Source organism: Amblyomma mixtum, chromosome 2, assembly GCF_055824585.1.
Source record: "Amblyomma mixtum isolate Tamu chromosome 2, ASM5582458v1, whole genome shotgun sequence".
NCBI lineage: Eukaryota > Metazoa > Arthropoda > Arachnida > Ixodida > Ixodidae > Amblyomma > Amblyomma mixtum.
This window is the reverse complement of record NC_143013.1, coordinates 301,865,664-301,887,170: the sequence shown is the minus strand read 5'-3', so window position 1 is coordinate 301,887,170 and position 21,507 is coordinate 301,865,664. Positions and strand designations below refer to the sequence as shown.

At 44.6% G+C, this 21,507-nt stretch overlaps 1 protein-coding gene across 1 annotated transcript in view; it reads right to left on the bottom strand.

Annotated features, from left to right (window-relative positions):
* The window catches only part of LOC149364704 (carotenoid-cleaving dioxygenase, mitochondrial-like), a 76,546-nt gene extending 61,531 nt beyond the window's left edge, over positions 1-15,015 (bottom strand). Inside the window, exon 1 of the mRNA XM_089570167.1 lies at positions 14,760-15,015. Within this exon, the coding sequence (XP_089426293.1) occupies positions 14,760-14,820 (61 nt within the window). The 5' untranslated portion in view covers positions 14,821-15,015. The remainder of the gene's footprint in view (positions 1-14,759) is intronic.
* Positions 15,016-21,507: the final 6,492 nt, after the last annotated feature.

Here is a 21,507-nt window from a genome sequence, read left to right as displayed (position 1 = left end):
GGCACTGTCGACTATATTAGACCTATCGAGCGTTACCTTGGAACGTTCAGTTAGGTGCGAGTATGCTGCGTTTAGGTTTTGGTTTGGTAACCTTGGTGTCGGGTAGATTGAGTCTTCTTTATTTTGGCACATAATTATGGGTAAAAGATTTTTGCCTTTTTTTCTCTTACAAGTGTACGCGCTTAAAAGAAACCGTAGTTTTAAAAAAGTTCTTTCGATTTCTGACTGCCCTCAACAATCACGAAGCGGAGTGGTACACGCACGCCGTTTCTGTCCTTTCTAAACGAGTTCCTAAATGGGCGCTTTTTTGCATTTATTAAATAATAGACGCATCACGAATACGCTAACTCCAAGACAAGTGAAAATTTAATATAACCAGGACGTGAAATATCATGCACCACTTTTTCCTTTGTGTTTTTCTATTTCTTTTACATAGCCGTTGTAACCTGTCAGTGCAAATTAGGCTATATTCGCCGTGTTTCTTTTCTCTTCCTTAGAGGAAAGGGGTCGAAACAGACGAGCAGGCAAGCTGTCGTTCTAGACGACAGTGTAATATATCAAACAGAATGAGTGGCCTCCCATGCACGACCTCGTGATAAAAAGGTTACGTTTAGTTTTATGTCGTCTTATGCAGTCATCCTTTTTTATTTTTGTATTTAGTTTGCAATTTTGTTAGTATACAAGCTCCGAGTGTTCTGTAGTCGTGAGCCAAATAGCGAAGATTGCTATCAGCGCAATGACGGATTTCATTCGCAATTGTATTTTTCTCGACCAGGTTAATACATAGGCTAAATCTAGCTACCATATTTCAGAATTTTTATCTTCTCAAGAAGGTGTTTCTGAGGAACCAGATTACAGTCTTCATGTAAAGTCACAGTTTCATTTATTTGTCTTTATGTACCTGTTATCCTTGTCTTGAAATATTCTCAGAAATAAGTCACATGTTCGCATCGGCCATAAACGCACATTAACCTCGCCGCAGTGACACAGTGGTTAGAGTGCTCGGCTACTGATCAGGAGTACCCGAGCTCGAACCCGACCGCGGCGGCAATTGTCGAAATTATACCCGAGACCTCCACTACGGCATCTCATTCGCTCTTTCTTCAGTCGCTCCCTCCTTCGTCCCTTTCCTTACGGCGAGGTTCAGGTGTCCACCGGGCTACCTGAGACAAATACTGCGCCATTTCCTTTCCTCTGAAGCCAATTTTCAATTTTCATTATGAACGGTAGTGGCCTGGCTAATGTTTTATAGCTGGGAGCATATTCATTATCATGTTAGGATCTACTTCTGCCGCCAAACAACCTATTAGAGACATGTCAGTGCAATTTTATTCCCCTTATCAGAAAGGTAAAATTCGGCCTCATCTAACACAGACACCAATTTTTAAACCTTTAGCGACAACTTGATCAGACAAGTATTCACAAAGAAGCCTCTGATCTTCAACGAATTCAATAAAATTAAAATTGTTCAAATAAATATTCCTACAAACTAATCTCGCTATTCATTTTTTTTTCACTTAAAGTTCGCAATTGCAGCGCATTCGTTCTCATCCAGAGAGTTAAACAACTGGTTTTGCTAAAACATTTCACAAAATGTTGTCGTACCTTCTACGCTTTATCTACTTGTTCGAGAAGAAACCTAGCCGTAATCTAAGCTTTTACGCTGGTAATGTCCGCAGTCAAATGCACATTTTGCCTTCTCAGAGCATTGACTAGATCGAGGCATTGATCTTTCTTCTTTTAGCTTGCATCAAGTATGAAAACAAAAATTAATCCAAACTGCATTTTTCTTTCAGCATCTGGTTTCTGCTATGCCTCGCTCCTGCACTGTTGAAGGAACGAGGCGGCCCTGTTTCTCCCTTTTTTCTTTCCTGCTTTTACCGTACGGCTTTTCCGCTCGTTGTTACTGTGAATTTCGGAAGCAGTATGAAATGTGCGCGACAGACGGTCGAACCAAAGCATCTCCAAAAACGAAGAAAAAGGAACGTACGAAAACCCAAGCCATCACTGCTTCCGCAGCATTGACAGATGCGAAGCGCTAGGAGGCACGTCAAAACAATGTCAGCAACACATTTCCTGCCAAGACATCTTCCAAATGTCTTATGCACGACACTCGTGACGACGGTGTACCCTCCGGCCTGCTGACGTCGGAAAGCTGCCCGGCGGGGTGCTTCTCCGCCGAGTCGAGGACGGATGCCCTGGGCAGGCAAGTTGCGAAATATTTTTCTTCGCATACGAGATGAATCTCTCCGCTTTCAGAGCCTTTGGGCTTTGCCAGCTTTCAACATTCCGATCTCCCTCTCATGTGACCTCATTTCTCTTGCTTTCCGTCCAAATTTCAGCCTTGCGTTTGTCATAAAAAGTACGTTGGACAGGTTTCCATACTTCTAGCTTTATTCAATGGATAAAATCATCGCCTTATGTTTGTGTTCTTGTTTTTCGGGCTTTTCACACCAACCGTGTTTTGCGCCTGTCAATATTTCCATCATGCTGACTTGTTTCTTTCAGAAAAGTCTGTATTTTAAAAATTGTTTTCATTTTTCGTTTACGCTAGTTTAAAATGCGCGCTGCTTGTCGCCCATAACTTCGCAGTCTCCGAGTGCTGCAGATCTAAGCGCACCCACGAATGTACACATAGGTGCTTTGCCAAGAACAGGAATTTTGCCCTAGTAGTTTTTTTCCTTTCTCGTCCAATTTCTTTCGTTTCAATCCGGTGCTTCCCTCAAATAACTGGTCTTGTTCTTTGATTTATTTTCTATTTTTCTTTTTCTGTGTTTTATTTTTCTTTAGACATTTCGGCGTTCGCTGACCCGCTTCGTCTCATCTTTTTTTTCAGTTCCCTGTTCAATTTCTCTTCGCGTCACTGAAATTGAAAGGCTCAGGTGCGCCATACCTTCACGGTCATAAAATTCTTTGCAAATCTGTGCCGCTTCCTCCACATTGAACCTCACACTATTGTGTCGGCATTGAACACGAGGAAAATATTCATGTATTCCTTTAGTTTGAAGGAGATTTATCACTTATGTTTTCTTCTGACGACTTATATTTCGATTCAACAGTTTCCTGCATATGACAGTCTTATTTCCCAAGTTTTGCAGCATATTTTAGTGTTTCTTGGCTTGTTCATTCTTAGTGTTTATCATTCAGCGTTTGGACCTCTTTCACTCAAGACAGCTGAGAATATTGGGAGTGTTTTTAATCTTCCTGGTTCTCAGAACCTGATACGGTAAATTGCTGCGTATTTCGATCGGTCTTCCGATCGAAACGTCGAGTCGAATAAATATGTTTCCGTTAACGAAGCGTATACTTCGCTCTATACTCCTGTAAGCATGTCAAGTACTTCATGATCTCGCAACCTATATATATATATATCTATATATATATCAAAAATTATTTCTTGGCAGCTGATTGATTAATATAAGATGAAGTCACCAGAACTTGAAAAACATAACAAGATTTAATTCACGACGTTTCGGCTGGAGGACCAGTATATATATATATATATATATATATATATATATATATATATATATATATATATATATATATCAAAACAGATTACTCAAAACACCAGAAATTTAAAAACATAACAGCATTTAATTCACGACGTTTGAGGACCAGCCTTTTTCGAGACCGGGGACACAGCAAAAATACAAAGTTCAAATTTTTCAGATTTTGCAGTCTCGTTACCTCCCAGACTAGCGAAAAACCGAAGGCTAAGCTATGACGACGCTCAAGAAGCTTCTTGATTTTTGTATTTGGAATTTATGGGGTTTATGGGGTTTAACTGACCAAAGCGATTCAGGCTATGAGGAACGCTGCAACGGAGGGCTGCGGATAATTTCGACCACCTGGGGTTCTTTAACGTGCACTGACATCGCACAGTACACGGGTCTCTACCATTTCGCCTCCGTTGAAATTCGACCACCGCGGCCGTAATCAAACCAGGGTCTTTCGTGTGAGCATCCGAGCACCATAACCACTGAGCCAGCGCCGGCGGCAACAAGAAGTATTTTGTTTTTTACTAACAAATGCATTCGCCTGCCCTTCTTTTTCTCTTAGGCTTTCTTCTAATCTCGATCACTTCCACTTTTCTTCAGGACCCCTTATTATCCACTTTTGTGCCTGAAAGCTGTAAACAGAGCAGAGCACTGATATTTCAGCCTGAAATCTACTGTCCTCTGAAGCAGCGACTTTCGCCCATGTCTTTTTGTTATAAATTCGCCATTATAGTAGGCAGAAACATCTCGGAAAGTCAAATTTATCTGCTTAGCCATCGATATGTTATGTCCGAACGGCGAGAAGATGCTCAGAAAATGTAAGGTATATCGAATTACGTGAGTGCTCTCATAAAAAAGACAAAGCTGAAATGCGACACTTAAACATCGTCTCGGTCGTTTATTTCTGCCCACGACAGAAAGCAACGAGACACGAATTTATATACGTCAGTACCGATTTGTAAGATTGTAGACTCCATATTTTTTTTTGTGTGAAAATCAATGCGTCAAGTACAGCAGAAGGAAATATAATCTCTTTGGTTAAAGAAAAATAAATCGAGGATGAAAACTAACAAATTAAAAGCAAGAATGACGAGAGAGTAGCGACACTTTTGTTCTTGAGAAAAACAAAGGTCGCATAGAAACAGCAGATTGCAGAGAGCAATCAGATTAGAGTTTCGTTGTTGTGTACTTCGGATCCGAGGAGCATGGTCCAAATATCTCTCTTGGGTTCAAGTAGCTAGTTAGAAAAACTGTTGTTGTGAAGACCACATGAAGAAAAAGCAAACTGCTGTCAAACGTAGACACATGAAACTGGGGAAAAGAGGACCGCTCAGTGACTTTAACTCGATGTTGACAGATGCAATTCAGGATTTCTCGTTTGATAATGTAAGCACATACTATATTTCCTTTTTTTTTTTCTTGCAAAGAAGGATAAAATACAAAGTCCTATAAGCCTTTGCACCAGAAACCGGTGCACAAATATGAGCATAAAGATCAAAACACGGGATCGCCTAATTCAATTATATGTCGGCAATGCGAAAGCATTCCAAGCTGTTCATGCCTTCGCCTGGAACTGACTGGTGGGGCTTGTGAAACACAGGCTGCTCTTCCCGTACAACAGATGCCGCCCGCTACGGTCGCCAGGTGGAGGCTTCATATAGACGCACCAGGTCTACTGACGTCGCTGTTCTGCAGCCAATCGGCCATCTCCAGTCTAGTGACGTCATTTCTCCCAAGCCAATGGAATTTCTTCGCTTTCGTGACGTCAGGTATGACATCACTATCCGCCAGCCAATCATAATTTTTTTGACGACGTCAGACGGCGCCGGATTTTACTCTGCTGAGAGTCCTGTGCTATCCCATAAAAAAGGACTTATCTCTTTGTCTGTGTGAGCTTGTTCGTTATCTGAAAGAATGGAACGAACATTGGCCTCACCAGTCTATGGCCTTGCTCGTTTAAGTCACTCGGTCCTCTTTATGCTTTATCTCTTGGATTCGTACAAATTCTTAAGTCACAGAAACAACTAACCGAAAAGTGCTTAAATCGGACTGAAAGTCGTTGGCTGCCCAAATCGAGCTGTGGCACATGATGCTACGAGCAACTGTTATCAAATTTTACGATCAATTCCAGGGAGTTTTTGTAGGAAAACAAAAATAATGATTCCAAAAAATTTTTCGTGCCACACTTTTTCCACGACAGTTAAAACAGTATGCTGGTAATATAACTTAGTAAAGGAGAGAAAAGTACACAGAGTGTCTGTTTATCGGGTAATGACCTACCGCGAGGTATTGGCATGCATGATTGTGTTCCATGTTCTCACTCTGGCCCAATTCGGGCATTCGTTGGCTGTTTAAATTCTGAGGCACATAATTAGCGTGGTTTCTGTAAACCTGATCTCAACCGGTGCCACTTCAAGAAGATGCACATTTGCTTTTTATCTATTCTGAAGTGAAATTTTAAATAGATGTCTAGACGCCTCAAAAGCCACATACATCACTGGGCAAGAGCAGCTTCATGAGAGCGCGAGCACGTTGTAATGCACCTCAAATAGCGCCGTTTTGCTTGTCACCTCGGTTGTTTTTGTATATTTTATTTTCAAAAGAAGTGCTAGTATTACCAAGCTCCCCCTCCCACTGCGTGCACACGCCTAATGAGGGAAATGAACGAGAATGAGGAGGATGGCTGTGCATAATCTGCCCTTAAGCAGTAATTTCCTTACAGCTACCGTTGAATGCCAAGCTGCGAGAAAGGCCTCTTCTTTTACTGCCGTGCCAGAGGCGGTCGCAATTTAAAAATGTTGTATTCTGAGCACCACTCTGTAAGACATCTGAGGCGCTTATGCACTGCCGAGCTTATGCTCTGCTCATTATATTCTTTTTATGGCATTACTTTCGTCTTTAATTTTGTTTTGACACCTGGTTGCCTGCACATTCGTATACCTTATCTCATTGTACTAGCCGCTGGTTATGGGGTTCCGAGCAGTATTTGCGTATATTCTTACAGAAACAACGATCAACAAACGGTAAATGAAAAGAAAGAACTGGGCAGGTGCTCTTCCAATTAAGAAATCTGGTCGCTTTTAATTCTATTCACAAAATAGTTCTGCATGTGCGAAAACTGCAAACGAATAAAAAATAATAGAAATTAGAACAAAGGCCATTACTTTTGCAGTGATATTGCAGTAAACATAAAGACTCGGCGCGCTTGCATGAACAAAGGTTTGGCGCAAAAGCGGCGACGCATGTTCCGTATTAGGAAACGAAAGCTTGTGGGCCTACGGACTGCATTCGTTAGCAAAGGGTATGCTGTCTTCTTCACTGTTGCAGCAGCTTATTGCGGCGACATGCATCTAGGTCGAATGATCAGGCAGCACAAATCAAGCTGCATTCGAACTGTTATTTAATTGAAGTTTGCGAAATATGTTGGAATAGATCGGTGGTGCGGAGGAAAGAAGGAAGGAAAAGGCTAATTGTCCTCTGGAGGGAGTGTCATCGAAGATGATGGCGACGATTAAAAACCGCTCAGGTCTAAACCAAATTATACGCTTTGGAAAGACCCCGTCATATCATTCTCTGCTCCAGACTGCTCAGTTATGCCATCAGAGTGAAGGATCGCAGACGCCTCGTTAAAACGTAGCACACTTGCACAAAGTCTTCCCAAGCTCCACTCGAGCAAAAAACGTGCCCTATACCTCGGAAGTTTATGGCGCATTGTCTGAACGTGCTTTCGTCTTCTCTACGAACGATCCATCGCCCCTACCTTCCTCAGCAGTGCACGATATTGCGGAGACACAGCTCAGCTGCGCTTCGTTTCTCCGTCGCGCAGTCATTCGACCCGAACCCCGAGGGCGCACCCGGACAGCCGTCACGCTCCGGCTCCGGTTTTCCAGCCCCTCTTTTCATGCCTCGTGCACTCGGTGTCGGGATGATCACTGCGGGCCTCGTCTTGCCGGAGGAAATGACGGGAATAAAAACGAACGTAGCAACGTAAAAACGAAAACAAAAACGGACGGCAGTGTAATTGACATGGCCGCGTTCTATAAGGCAACGGATGAAAGTGCGAAAACAAGTTATGCTACCGTTTCGCTAGACTAGAGCTGCTCCGTCTTCTCTAATGCAAGTTCTAACCTCGTTTCCGGAAGCCGCAAGTTCGTTAGAAGGTGAGGAAATGATCAAAAGGCTTTACAGCTTTGCTGCAGTCGCTGGTATTTTTCTCTCACGCTGCATTTCCTAGTTGTCGTAGAGCACCATCATGGATGCTTTACAGGGTCCGTGCGAATACATGACGTGGCAGTGACCTTATAAATTGATCATCGCCTCAGTAACCGCATATAGGTCGAGGTTAAGCAAAATGTACTTCGTGTGCAGAGCTATCACCGCTTATTGAAGCCAACACGGAGTGTAATGCGATGTCAAATAATAAGCTGCTCTCAAATCTGGGTGTGTGGGAAGCGGTGATGAGGCTTCATGACAGCGTTGTCTTTGCGCTCGGGATTGACCCAGCACTACGTAAAACTTAGGAGTGGGCTAAAGCCCTGGGGTTAAAACGTCAAACGCTTGCTGGTAGCGGTCAATGAAACTAATTACTACAAGCATATCAAAGATTCGTAACCTCTTGGAGCATCTTTAAGGCTTTTATGTGATAGCTGCTCAGAAAAAGCAGCCCAACATGATGAATTGATATCGTGCGATGGTACCTGTTTTTCTGAGGACCTTCAATATCTGCTTTGAAGAAGAACGAATTATAAAGTAAGTTCTGAAATCATGAGGGAACTTATGTTAAACATAATGTAAATAAACTCAGTCATTAATCTGTTTGCACCGCTTAAGCGAAATAATGTCAGCTGAGTGCCTGTTCACGAGCTCCCAATATAGCTCCTATGAACTGTGTGGCATCGACCTCGTCCCATTCAAAAACCATCTGCAATGAAACTCGACAGTATAATATGATCTAATCCCAGAGCAGGTACAAATCTTACCGCTTTTCGAGACACATAGTCTGTCAAGGTTCTGTGACACAGTCTGAAGGCAACCCAACGGGGCCGCGAGAAAAAAGAAACTGAAATGGACTGGCGTGTGAACGAGCACCGCGAGCCGGCCTGAAGAGAAGCGGAGGCGGACGCACGCCTCTGCTCCCGACGAAAAAGGTACGGCGTGTCGGTTCGGCGGCACACTGCGTTTTATTTCGTAACGTCTGAGCCACCCTTGTGCAAGCCACCTGTCTTCGGCGAGTCCGTGGAGTATTAGAGCGGAGGTACAAATTTAGAAACACGACCAAGTAAACGTGTGCGCTGACCATGTTTCGTCGAAGAGCATGACGAAGAACGACAACAGCGGCACGACGTAAGGGAAAGCACGGCCGATAGAGTAGAGGGTGTGAAGCGGTAAGGGACCATTATTCGCCACACATTTGCGTTTCTGGTGAATACTGGAAACAGGAAGCTTACAGGCACATTGTTTACGGCAACCCTTTCAGCCAACAGTTGTACTGTGCCTTCTACACTGAAATGAGGTTTGATTGGTTTGATTGATTGATTGATTGATTGGTTGGTTGATTGATTGGTTGATCGATTGATTGATTGATTTACTGAGGCTGCTAGTACTAGACGGTACTTTCAGAAGATGGGGAACAGTGACCAATGTATGAGCCCCCTCCGCACGATGTGGAACGCAGGAGTATTTGGAGTTGAAGAAAGAAAGAACCCATGTGCGCAGAACTGAGCACTCAGAACAACGTTTACAGCTTTGTCAGGAATAGCAGTATAGGTACAATGACGTGGGAAAAATCGGCACTGCGCAAATACCATAAGATTTTGTAGCGTGTGTCCGCACATGTCTGTATTTTTTTATTGTAAAAACTTGCAAAAAGTATGATTAAAAGAGGCAAACGGCAATGAGAATGTCGCATTCCGGAATGTGCCATGCAGGAATTGCTAATTATTATTATGTCGTAATTAACACAACAAGAAAATAACGCACATTCCTCACTTTAGGGAACAGCTTCCAGAAGGCTTATTTCCTTAGGTCAAGACATATTTATACCCCGCCGCGGTGGCTCAGTGGCTACGGCGCTGGGCTGCTGACCCGAAAGACGCGGGTTCGATCCCGGCCGCGGCGGCTGAATTTTGATGAAGGCGAAATTCTAGAGGCCCGTGTGCAGTGCGATGTCAGTGCAATTTAAAGAACCCTAGATGGTCGAAATTTCCGGAGCCCTTCACTACGGCGTCCCTCATAGCCTAAGTTGCTTTGGGACGTTAAACCCCAATAAACCAAGAAAAACCTAACCAAGACATATTTACAGAGCGTTAGCAGAACTCTCAATCCAAAACAATCCTTCAGTGTTCAAAAATCCTTCAAAAATGTCCTTCAGAAAACTCAAAGCGCCAGTTTTTATTGTAGGAAGCATAAGCATGCTTCCTAGCGCCGTTTACACACAAACAGTACTTTGTTCTCCCATGTGTAAGTTAGATTATTTATTTATATTATTTATTTGTAAGACAATCGAAAGGAATGAGTAGAAATATTCACTAAGTTTTACGCTGAAACTCTTATTTCTGCTGGCTTCTGTCAGCACTACCCGTGCCGAGAGAGAAACACTGTCGAATAAAATCAATAATTGCCTGCACCTTACTGTGAATTTAAGAAAAAGGCATAAAGTATTACAGAAACCCCCTAAGAATGTCTGTTTTGATGTTCGAGATTCAAGGCGATACGAATACAGAAAGTGCGCCGCTGCAGTGGGATACTGCAGGCAAATTTCCCATCCTTCCGCTCTTGACTGACAGGCGCGAAAAACGATAAAGTAAAGAGATAAGAGCAAAGAAAAAGGCACAAGAAAAAAAGGCTTCCTGTCAATTTCTCCCACGGAAGGGAATGTCTGCATTTCGTGAATGCTTATCATTCAAGGGTGGAACGTGCCCTGCGGCTGGCACATGTCCGCGGAAATTCGACGTACGGGCGGCTCCTCTCTGAGAGAATTATGCATACGCGGCTTCCCGCTCTTATTTTATTGGGGATCCTCTCTCGGTTTTCCAGCCTGCGGCGGTGGGGTGCCACCGAACAAGAAAGAAACGGAATGCCGACACTACAATAAGAGCAAAGTGACACAAGAAAAAGATAGAAGGAACAAACTCTTTCCAGTGCCGAACGAGGCAGTAGCATGTCTCATCACACGGGTTTGCTTTGTGCGTTACGAATACGAGCGCGCTTGCATTCTCGTTTAAAACACGTGAGCTTTTCTGACAAAGTTCAGTTGACCGACCATGCATACTTTGCACGAACAGCACATGTAGTAGCGTGGATAACGCTCGGCCCGCCTAACAGGGAATGGGACCGATGACTTTTCAATTCCAAGAAAAGCGCGTACAGGTTAATGAACGAGGCGCAAGCAGTACATTAGTGTATCGGCTTATAAGATAGGCTGTATTTTATTCCTAGCATTTCAACTCATTCTTTACGAGGGAGAGAGGATGCTGAACGAAAAGGTTAACTAGGCGATGCGCAGTATGCTAGCGTACACGAGGGAACGCGGACTAAGGAAAATATACAAAATATTTACATCTGAGCATCAAATAGGCTCGTCCTTTCATTGTTACCTGGTCTCCTTGAACGAGTTCCTGCTGATTGCTCTTAACATCGCATCTTCCTGAAGTACACGCTCTTCTGCTAGCCAGCTCGCATGTAAACATAAGAAGGTGACAACTGCTTTAACTACAGTTGACGCAGCTATTCCCTCGTGTCCTTGCGGCGCTCTTCTGAAAGTCGCAACAGACTGTTATAGAATACTACTTGGATAAAGCTTGAATCGATGACCACAGAAACAAGCAGTCTCTGGACGTCTGTTCGTATTTCTGCAACGAATAAACAATTGCCAATCTGGCCACCTCGATGCAGCTCTACTTCAAACGACATTGAGAAAAATATTCGTGCGGAACAAACTTGTAGCCGCACGAATCTGCGAAAAATTTTTAAAATCACGCTGTGCATCGGATAGGCTCACAGCACATGCTTCAGCGATCGTTGTAATGCAAAGTCTGGTATCGGAGCCATGTACGAGCGCGGTTACACTGGGCACAAGCGTACACACAACGGGTTCCTAAAATTAGACCGCAGCGATGGCAGAACCGCGATGGATCGATGACAGAGGACATGTTTTTGGTTTTCCCTTGCGAGCACTGTCGTCTCATATTTGCGTACCTACAGGGCAGGAAAATATCTTTCCGTGAATTCTAAGAAGGACCGACTGAAGACGCGTGCTACTACTTTCCCGCCACTTCTTTTGCCACGCACATTCGGGAAGCTCTGCGCTTTCCGCCCACCTCGTGTTTGTTTCGGGAAACGACGCAGGCGGGACGACTTCGCAGCAGAAAAACTGTTCCGAGCTTCGCAACAAGAAATAATGTCAGCAAAGAATTAAATAACAAAGAATAAGTAAACGCGAAGCTCAGATCGATGAAGACGGAACGCGGACTTTGTATTCGCGCTTGTTCGCTTGCTTGTTTCACCGGCGTCGGAGTAGAACCAGCTCAGTGCGCATTCTTTTTTCAGCGTCTGCATTCGGCCTGCAGCCTTACCCGATCTGTTTCGGGAAAGAATCTCGAAACAGACGGATTTGCTTCACGTATGGAGGGAAAGCAAAAAAAAGGTGAAAAGAATTGCATTTTAAAATACGGCAAGTTTATACAGTACATTGGGAACTGATGCCGGAAAGATAAGACGGGACGCGAAGACGCTGAAAAAAAATGGCAGAAAATTTCGCGTCAAAAACCGACTAGTGAACGTTCGCTCCCCCCAGCCTCTCACCTTGATGAACAAAAGTAAAACTTTTTCAAGGAAAGAACCACAACACCAAGGCAACGTTGTTCTTTGTAAACTTCCTATCTCGGGGCAGAAACGGCCTCAGATCAGCTCGCGTTACAAGACGCTGACGTCGACGGGAAGGAAAACTCTGCAATTTAGTTTGACCGAATTTCTGAATGGATGCTTAGGAAGCGAAGATGTCCGTGGGGAAATCGAGTGTGCCTGTAACATAGTTTTTGTAAACGGCGTCCCGACTCTCCAGAAGGAAACACAGATACAAGCTGATAGCCTACCCTATTGCATGAGAATAACAGGAGCATATCCAGTTGGTGATTCTGAGATATCGGCGCTATTTTCCTGCGCGTACTCTTCGCTTCAAATGGTATTCCTCCCCTCCCCCACCCCCCTTTCCATCTCCACCACACGTGCGACAGTTTGTTGTAGTGGGGTTCTATGTCAGAAAATAAATTACTACGAGGTTACACATTTTATCCCACCTCCCGCTGAAATTAGCGGTGATCAGTCACCCCGATAGTTTTTTTTTTCTTCTGTACGGGGGGCAATCAACATCCTTCGTCAGAAACAAACAGCTCACAGGTGTTGCTACTGGGCCACATTATGAAGACACTGTGCGGCGTCCTTGCAACTTCTGAGCTCTAAGGATGAGGACGATATTCTTGCTTCACCTTCGAAAGATTTCGAGACCTTTAGAGATCGCTTGACCGCTGCACGACTACGCCGGGAGTGGTCAGAAAATCCAAGGGATCTGTGAATGTCTAAAATGACCAGTCCCGCATATATAGACATTGACCTATTACCACTATACAAAAACCCGCCATGCCAGAACAGTGTATCTGAACACTGGAACCGAAGTTAAAACTGAACTGCTAGCACACCTAATTCGAATTGGGACTAAATAAGCCATTCGACCGTAAGTTTTTTTCCCCCTTTTTGCAAGAATATCTGCCCCTGTTGCATAATCCGCACCCGACGAATAGTACGCCCAGGTTCATATGATCGCATTGGCATATCATGTTATACGGGCGATATTGAATAACTATGCTGTATAGTCCGCAAAGCCCGACATTGTAACTTTTAAAAATGTGTACACCGCGAACGGCACGCCGACATTTACGGTACTTAGTGGTCTTTATATTTTTTCGAATGGCTGCCCGTATTTTTTACAAATTCTTCTGTCCATAAGCGAGTGTTTGCTTTTATTGTACTGGCCTGAATAAAACGCCTGCGCACGTAGAGAACTTTCTGCTATGGAGTTCGTCTATGCATTTACTCAGAAAAAAAAAAGAAAAGGAGAGTAATATGAAACACTATGCTTGAAAAGCCCGCCCACGGGAGACTGCATTCCACGAAAGCCACAACAGCTCAGACGTGCGGGTTTCAAACGCGTATTCTTTGTGTCCTTCCATTCAGGCTCGCCTCGAGCCATTCCGAGAAGTCGCCGATGCAGTTACGGAAGGATTTACGGTGCGAACCGTTTGGGGAGCGCCTTTTCTTTTTTTGTATCTTCTTTAGGTATCGTTTCTTCCGCAAGTCTCCTCGCAAGGCACACTGAATCCGGACGCAATCTTTTTTTTTTATTCCTCTGAATATAGAGTGCGCGTATGGTTATAGCCTTCAGCCTCGTAGCACTTCGCAGAAGGACTCTGGTTCATGCATTTTACGAACGTATTTCAAGATAACATTTAGCTTCCGTTGCTGGACAAGCGACTTATCTTTAGTGCAAGTTTATAACTTGTGGCTCGGTATATAGTGTGAACGGCGGTTATCCGTGATTCATGAATAATATGCACAAGAAAATTCCTGTTGTCTTCGATAAAGCAGAGAGGCTCCAACTCTTATTCATTTGTTTATGTCCACAAAAGCGCTTGTAATTTAACAAGCGTCGTAGTAAACTGAAAGTTCTCGCGCCTCTCCAAAAGTGTTCCTATCGGTGGGTCTTTTGTGCGCATAACATGAAATTCCACTAAAAATTGGATTTCGTGCGGTGACCATCAGGTGTATTCTGCAATCACAATTATTCGGGATAGAAAGATCACAGTAAGAACTGGCACACCGAGTGAAGCGATTTGGCTCTCACACCCCAAGTTGGGCGCCAGGTTTGAACAGGTGAGTCCTCGTCGCCGGCTGAAAAATCACGTGGCCTTCAACCACGTATGACGCCAACCGACCAATTCGTTCCGGTTGCGGCACCACACGTTGCCTCCCTATTTCCACAAATCATTCCGTACACTTCAGATGCAAGAGAGCATGTACGGTAGCACAAGCCCGTAGAAGTCTGTGTAGCATTCGGCCCAAAATACTTATACCTGAAAAACTTATATTCTACTGATAAATCGTTTCGCAACGTCCAAAAGAAGAGTTTGTGCAAGGTTGCGAGCTATTAGTAAGGACTTCTTATTCGTGGACAGAGCGACTACAAGGCACAGCATCTGCGCTCACCCAAGACGCACGTGGGGATCGGCTCGGTGATTTCCTCCCGGTTCTCGATGAGTCGCTCCATGTTCAGACGAAAGGCTACGCCGACGCACAGCAGGAAGTAGGCACCGTATCCCAACCAGTTTGAGGTGGCTGCCCTCAAGGCCGCCGCGTCGTCCCGACGTGTGTCCCTAGGCCGAGCGTGCGCCCGGGCCGACCACTCTCGCTGCCGAGTGGTCCCGTTATGCCCTCCCGATCCGCCAGCCGTCACCGCGGGAGAGTGCCCCGCCGCCGCTCTCGGACCGCTCTTTCGGTCGCGGCCGCTTGTTTCGGCGGGGGCGCTGCGACGCCGCAGACGGTGGCGCCACCTCGCGGCAAGAGACGAAAAACAACAAAACAAGCGCCTCTTCTTGGCCCCTTCCGCGGGATTACCACCGACCGGCGTTTTTCGACGCCTGCTGCGTCGAGAAAAACTGCGCGCCAAATTTTCTGGCGAGAAGACAACTACACTGAGAGTCTTTTCTCCCTGAGTCGTTTCTTTTTTTTTTTTTTGGCATCTGCTAAAGCAAGTTTGAAAAGCGCCGAGATGGGCTTTATTCTTTTACTTGCTGTGGAGATGACATATGCTTGTTTATATTACGAACACTATGGGTGTTTAATGATCCGTGTAGGAAGCAGTCAGAAGCAGCGAAAAACACTAGGAGAAAAGAGCCGTGTATAACTAGGGTATGAAGAATAAAAAAAAAAGGTATGTGATTTTATCAAAGAAGGAGTTCAACCGGAACTTGGGCGCTATGAGCGAGTGTACGCAGTTTACTCAGGCGCTTCGCTCAGTGGAAGGTGCTCGTTCCCTTCACAATTCGTATGCAAATACATTCTTTCCGCTGGGCAGTTTGTGCAGCTAAACTTCCTGCACGACCGTCAGATTTCTTCGGCATCGGGAAAATCGCGTTTATAATCGGTTACTGAGCACAAATTCGTGATTGTGACGATCACGTGGCTTTGCCGGCCATTACGTCAGCCCAGTATCTGTTAGCACGACATTGCGTACTTCTTCGTTTTGTTTAGTTGAGATTGCTTATCATTTTGACATTTTTTTTGCAACGAAATCTCTTTGCATGTCGTTTTGTAATGACGTACTGCCGTCATCACTAGCGTCGTCCACGCCGCATCCCTACAAACCGAACCTTTCTAACATACAATCAGCAGAGACGTGCGACCAAACCGCAACGGACGCGTTGTTCGCAGCACCGATTTATGTGCCTTAAAACACTAACACTACATGCAGCTCTGTAGCTGAACCCCAAGGAACACGTTACATTATCGCTTTAAACGCCGCACTAGGGAGCAATGCTTCAAAAACGATAATTTCTGTTAGCTAATTTCGAACAAATTTTATAGGGACATATACGAGGGGGTACCCAAAAGAAACCGGACTTATTTTTGTTTGAACTTATTTGTTCACATTTTAGGCACAGCCCTTCAATCTCCTTCAAAGTATTCCCCACTTGCAATGATACGCTTGTCGAATCTTTCATTCCATTTTTCAAAACATTGTTTAAATTCATCTTTTGTGATGCTTGACAGCGCCTCCGTCGTTTTTTTCTTCACCTCAGCAACATCAGCGAAACGCTTTCCCTTCACCTATTTTTTCATTCTAGGAAACAAAGACAGTAGCACGGGGCAAGGTCGGAAGAGTATGAGGGTTGAGTAATACGGGTCATGCCATTTTTGGTCCAAATTTGTCGTAGAGACAGGGCTGTGTGAGCAGGGGCATTGCCATGATGGAAAAACCAGTCACCCGACCGCCACAAATCTGACCGCTTCCACCGCACACTGTTGCCCAATCTTTTCAAAACATCCAAGTAGAAAACCTGGCTAACTGTCTGACCCTGCGGCACAAATTCTCAATGGACGACTCCTCTCACGTCGAAAAAACAAATCAGCATTGTTTTGAGGTTTGGTTTCACCTGACGAGCTTTCTTGAGGCGAGGTGAATTTGAAGTTTCCCATTGGCATGATTGTTGCTTTGATTCAGGATTCGATTCAGGAACACTTGAGTTGTCCCCATAGCATCGTCCTTGTACGTCTTTCTTAATATTTCAAGAGTTTCCATTCAACTTTTTCCGAGCAAAAATCAGAATTTTACCAGCGCACGCTGTTCACGAAAATCAGCCATTGCAAAAACGACATTCACACAAAACAGTCGTCACTCTAAAACTCTGCCTAAACTAGTCTGACCTCCTTCAACGACGGCACTCGGCTTACTGACTCTGGAATGTTCGTTCTATGCGCTCCTAGTGGCAAAACGCGGTACCAAAGAAGCTTTGCCTACCAAAAAATTTAGTCCGGTTTCTTTTGGGTACCCTTTCGTATGTCTAGCAAAGAAAGCCTAATGAAAGCCGTTTTCGTGAAGCATATCCTGCAATACCCACACCGGAGGATGCATTTATGAGAACCTACTAATGCATCCAGCTGTTTTACAATATATAATAGAGGAAACTAAGGTTTTTAACGGCGCGAGAAAGTCCGGAAAGGGGAGGCCCGTATTAAACGGAAGGTGTCTTCGATGAACGTCGAGCCCAATATAAAGAGTATTATTCATTGAGCGGGCCCACCCACTGTCACTCATGGCACTCAAGAGCCGATATGCCCCTTGAGATGTGCTTCGAGACGTTTACTTTTCCCTTAGATATTTTCTTTAGGGATGTTTTCTGTGCCCGCAGTTTCACGTAGTCGGAGCAGAGACGCAATACGTGCCTCACCGCGAAAGTGCATACGGTGCAATTCGAGTGGCTACTGTTGCCACAAACTCAGTGTCTTCCTGATGATTTTGTTTGTATTACACCGAGTCGTCATCAGTGGCTTGCTAGTTCTCGCGACAGTTGCACTTTCAAGCCAAGGAAAGGGTGCTTGTGAAGACCACGTTCAGTTTGGAGGAGGCGGCGCAACTCCCTTTGTTACTCTTTCGTCCCGAAGGAAAGAGAAAGGTATTACGGGGCATTCTCGCGTGTTTCCCATTGGGCGCTCAACGTCTTCCGTGTGCTCGGATCCCGCACGGTGGGCCTTATAAACAGGGAGCTGTTCGCAGTGCCACCTTCCAAGAGTAAGGGTCCGCTCGCAAACCGGAGTCGGCGCCAATGAAGTCCTGTTGCATTTGGTGTTTTCTTGTTATTTGTAAGCTTTGTTGCGGTGCGGCTTCTTCATATACTCTTGATAGCAGAGCCTCCGCATCACTCGTGCGAGCTGAGCAAGGGCGATTGTATAAGAAAGCGGCCTCCCTGCTTCTCTGGGGATGGATAATGCATGCCCTTTGATTCCTGCTGTGTCGATATTGAGGAATGTGTCGACTTGAATCATTGCTGAGTTGTGTGCATTGCTGCGGGAAAGGGCACCGTTAGGTCGGTACGGACGACTACCGGGAAACGCCATCATCGCAGTGAGCATTACACTGACGTTCACACACCGCGCAATTTAAAACGAAGCCTAGTACAGTTTTCTTTTGTTTCGTTTTCATCCTTCGTTTAGATGCTTGATTTTATATTGGGGTCGCTCATTACTGCTACTACTCGGCACAACGGTATTCGTTCGTGGTAATCGAACTTCCTTGGGCATTTTGAGACATGAAATTGAACGCGTCTCTACTTCTAAAAGTGGTTTGGAAAATTAATTATTATCAAATTGTCAAAACCGTTTGTAGCTAGAAATAGTACGATGGCCCCTCATGGTATCTGGCACTCGAAAATATAAGGCCCACTCATATTAATTTCCTCCTCAAATCTGCTGGCCACAAACCCGCAAGATTCAGCCAAGGTAACCGTCCAGCTGAATCATTGAATGCGGGTAATTACTTGAACCTTTGCATGAAAACTTCATCCTACAGCGTAGGTAGAGCTTTTATCTTCATTATATAGCACAGAAAAATCACTTTTCTAAACACGGTTTTACGCATTCACAATCTCGATCTCCTTGCTTCTAAAACATTTCAAAGCAACCTTCTTTCGTTCCTGTTCAAGACAGCATCCACCCGGCACTGGGCCTCTGGGAGTGATTTATGTCTTCGTAAGCGTGGCTGGAACGTGATTTACGGCGTTTCCGTTCCCATTTATTGAGGAATGTTCGAAGCAATTCAGTGCAGATCTTGAGCCTTGCGGTCGATATGAAGAATCTTCACAGCCAGAGGTCGCGGTTTCGGCCATTGAGGCTACTACCCGCCCATTTTTGGATATACTCCGTTACGAGAATGGATCGTGCTTACCGTGGATACATTGCTGTCATTTATAAATATCGTCCTTTCTAACACAATAACTTCTAATATTAGTCTGAATTCACTGCGCACAAAATAAGCCTATTCCCATTATCACCCTGATCACTGAAAGACTTGGAATTCAATAATGCATTCACTTCTTCAATTTTTAAATCTGTACCCTATAATTTGTAATATATGAAAATGTATAGAGAATAACGTAGCATCTGGTGATGTAGAGAGACACAGATCCTCAATGACTAGAAAAAAGAAACGGTGGTAGATGAGGGTGTTTGCGCCGATGTAAAATCGGCTCTTGGAGGTTTTGATTAAAAAATGCATGCTATATCACTATTCATAATTAGACACACCGCAAATCTTGAAAAATCTGGTCAAAATAAATAAGCAAATTTAGTATAATTTTTACTAAAGTAGTGACACAAAAAAAATAAGACCAGAAGCTCGTTGTCACCTCTAGAGATGTTGCTAAGATTTGGAGACCCTGTTGGGGTGAAGCGCCTAGAATATTTTCTTTGGAGCTGAAATGATCATAAGAAAAAAAAAGTAATATAGCGCCGCCTAAGTCACCTAGAAAGTGGAATGCAATCATTGCGTGAGCTTGCATCACACTTGAATGCAATCTTTGTGAACTTCTTAGTGTGTTTGCGCCAGTTTCTTCGCGAGTATCTGCCCATCAACTGCCGTACTGGGAATGCAGTAGCAGGTACCCTCTATGCTGTGAGGGTGCCATCTATTCTTTATCATAATTTTTTTTCGATTTTTGATTTCTATTCTCTGTCTAGGTTGCTGTCCAGAAACTATGTTGCGCACAACCCGGTGGCCAGGTTGTGATGACCTCACAGAGTCACATGATCATCCTCGACCAACCAGGGTGGCCCTATCAGGGCAGGTTGTAGTGACGTAGCAAGGTCGCATGACCTTTTTTGCCCAATCAGCGAGTTTCGCGACAGAGAACATCGGCGGAGTTTTGGTGTCAAGACAACTCTAATGCTATTGGATTAAAAAAAAGTAAACTCCTTTGGCACAAGAATCAATATGAACAGATGAGAAAGAAAGGTCGTTCTTCCTTACGCGCGCAGAGGACGTACAACAACGCGTCTTCGGAAACCGTGCACATTTAGGAGAGGATTAAAGGTTACCGTTTATCATGGCTCCATAAACCAGCGCTTACTTCTGCGGCATATATTTTGGCTATGCTCCCTTCTCCAACTTAGCACTCTTTAAGGACGGCATGTCACTGTGACGACACAATCAGTGGCGTCATTTTTGGGGGTTGGCCTGAAAAAACGTCTTCCTTGGCCGCGATGAAGTGCCTTATATACGCAGCCTCATGCTGGAAAACATTCGAGGCTTATGCTTTGTTAATTTTTTTGCGTGCTGGCCATCACCTGGTTAACCTCCCTGCCTTTCCGTCTTGTTTCTCTCTCTCTCTCTCTCTTTACGGGTTTGACACCGCTAACAAAGATCTCAAGAACCATCTTAAAAGTATGGGGCTTTTATGTATTGCGCTTTCCCTCTGGCAATGTTCTGAAATACACTATCTGCCTCTTTCGCATGCTGCCTTTTTTATGGCGCAATGATAGCTGTGTAGTATAATACAGTGCTCCGTTTTGTCCTCGCTATTTTAGACAATGACTTTATGGGCAGGAACATAAAACTAACCCAATGCTACTACGCCACACACATTCTCGGTGCATGGAAAAGACCGAGGACAGGAGCTCCGTCCGTGCCGTGGTTCCGCTCCGTTCAACGCTCCGTGCCGTGGTTCCCAAGAAGCGTTGTTTGCAGCAACACCAGCACCTGTGGGTACATCTCAGGAGGGCATGTTATGGTGCCCGCCTGTAAGCAGACTCTTTGCAATTATCACTATTATCAAAAGAGGTTCTTTTAGTATACGAAACGGGGACAAGCGAAACAGTTTTACACGTAGGAAACCGCAAATCCTGAAGTAGTTATAGTTCAACTCCGACCGCGAAGATTTGTTCTTAGGGTCTTGAGTGGGGCAAGGAGATTATAAAAAAATCAGATCCTGTTTTAAACAATCCGCATAGATTTCACGATTCTGAAAACGTAATCATAGAGAAGAGCGCAATTTTGATCTTGCTTTGAAAACCTTCACATTAATGGGTAGCGCGATGGACACAACGGTGAAATAGTCTATGCCCACCACCGGGAAAGTCCAAACACGCATCAATCAGTGGGCGGTTCATGCATGTGGTCTTTGTTCTCTGGCTAATATGGCTGCCATTTGGCGGTATAGTGTCCATTAAGGGACGAGATCAATGCGGAAAGCGGAAGTACGTAATTAAGGCGCCACCGGGAACCAGAGTAGGAGGCGCTAGCTAGCTTAGCTCCATGCTTCCTCTACTGCACAGACCATTTCATATATTCACTGTCGTTCCTACTACTGACTCCTTTTTTCCTCCACTAACACCGCTTACTCTTCCAGGAAGCCAGTTATAAGGCAACATTATGAGATTAGCAGTAACCAGGGAGTCGAGGTTG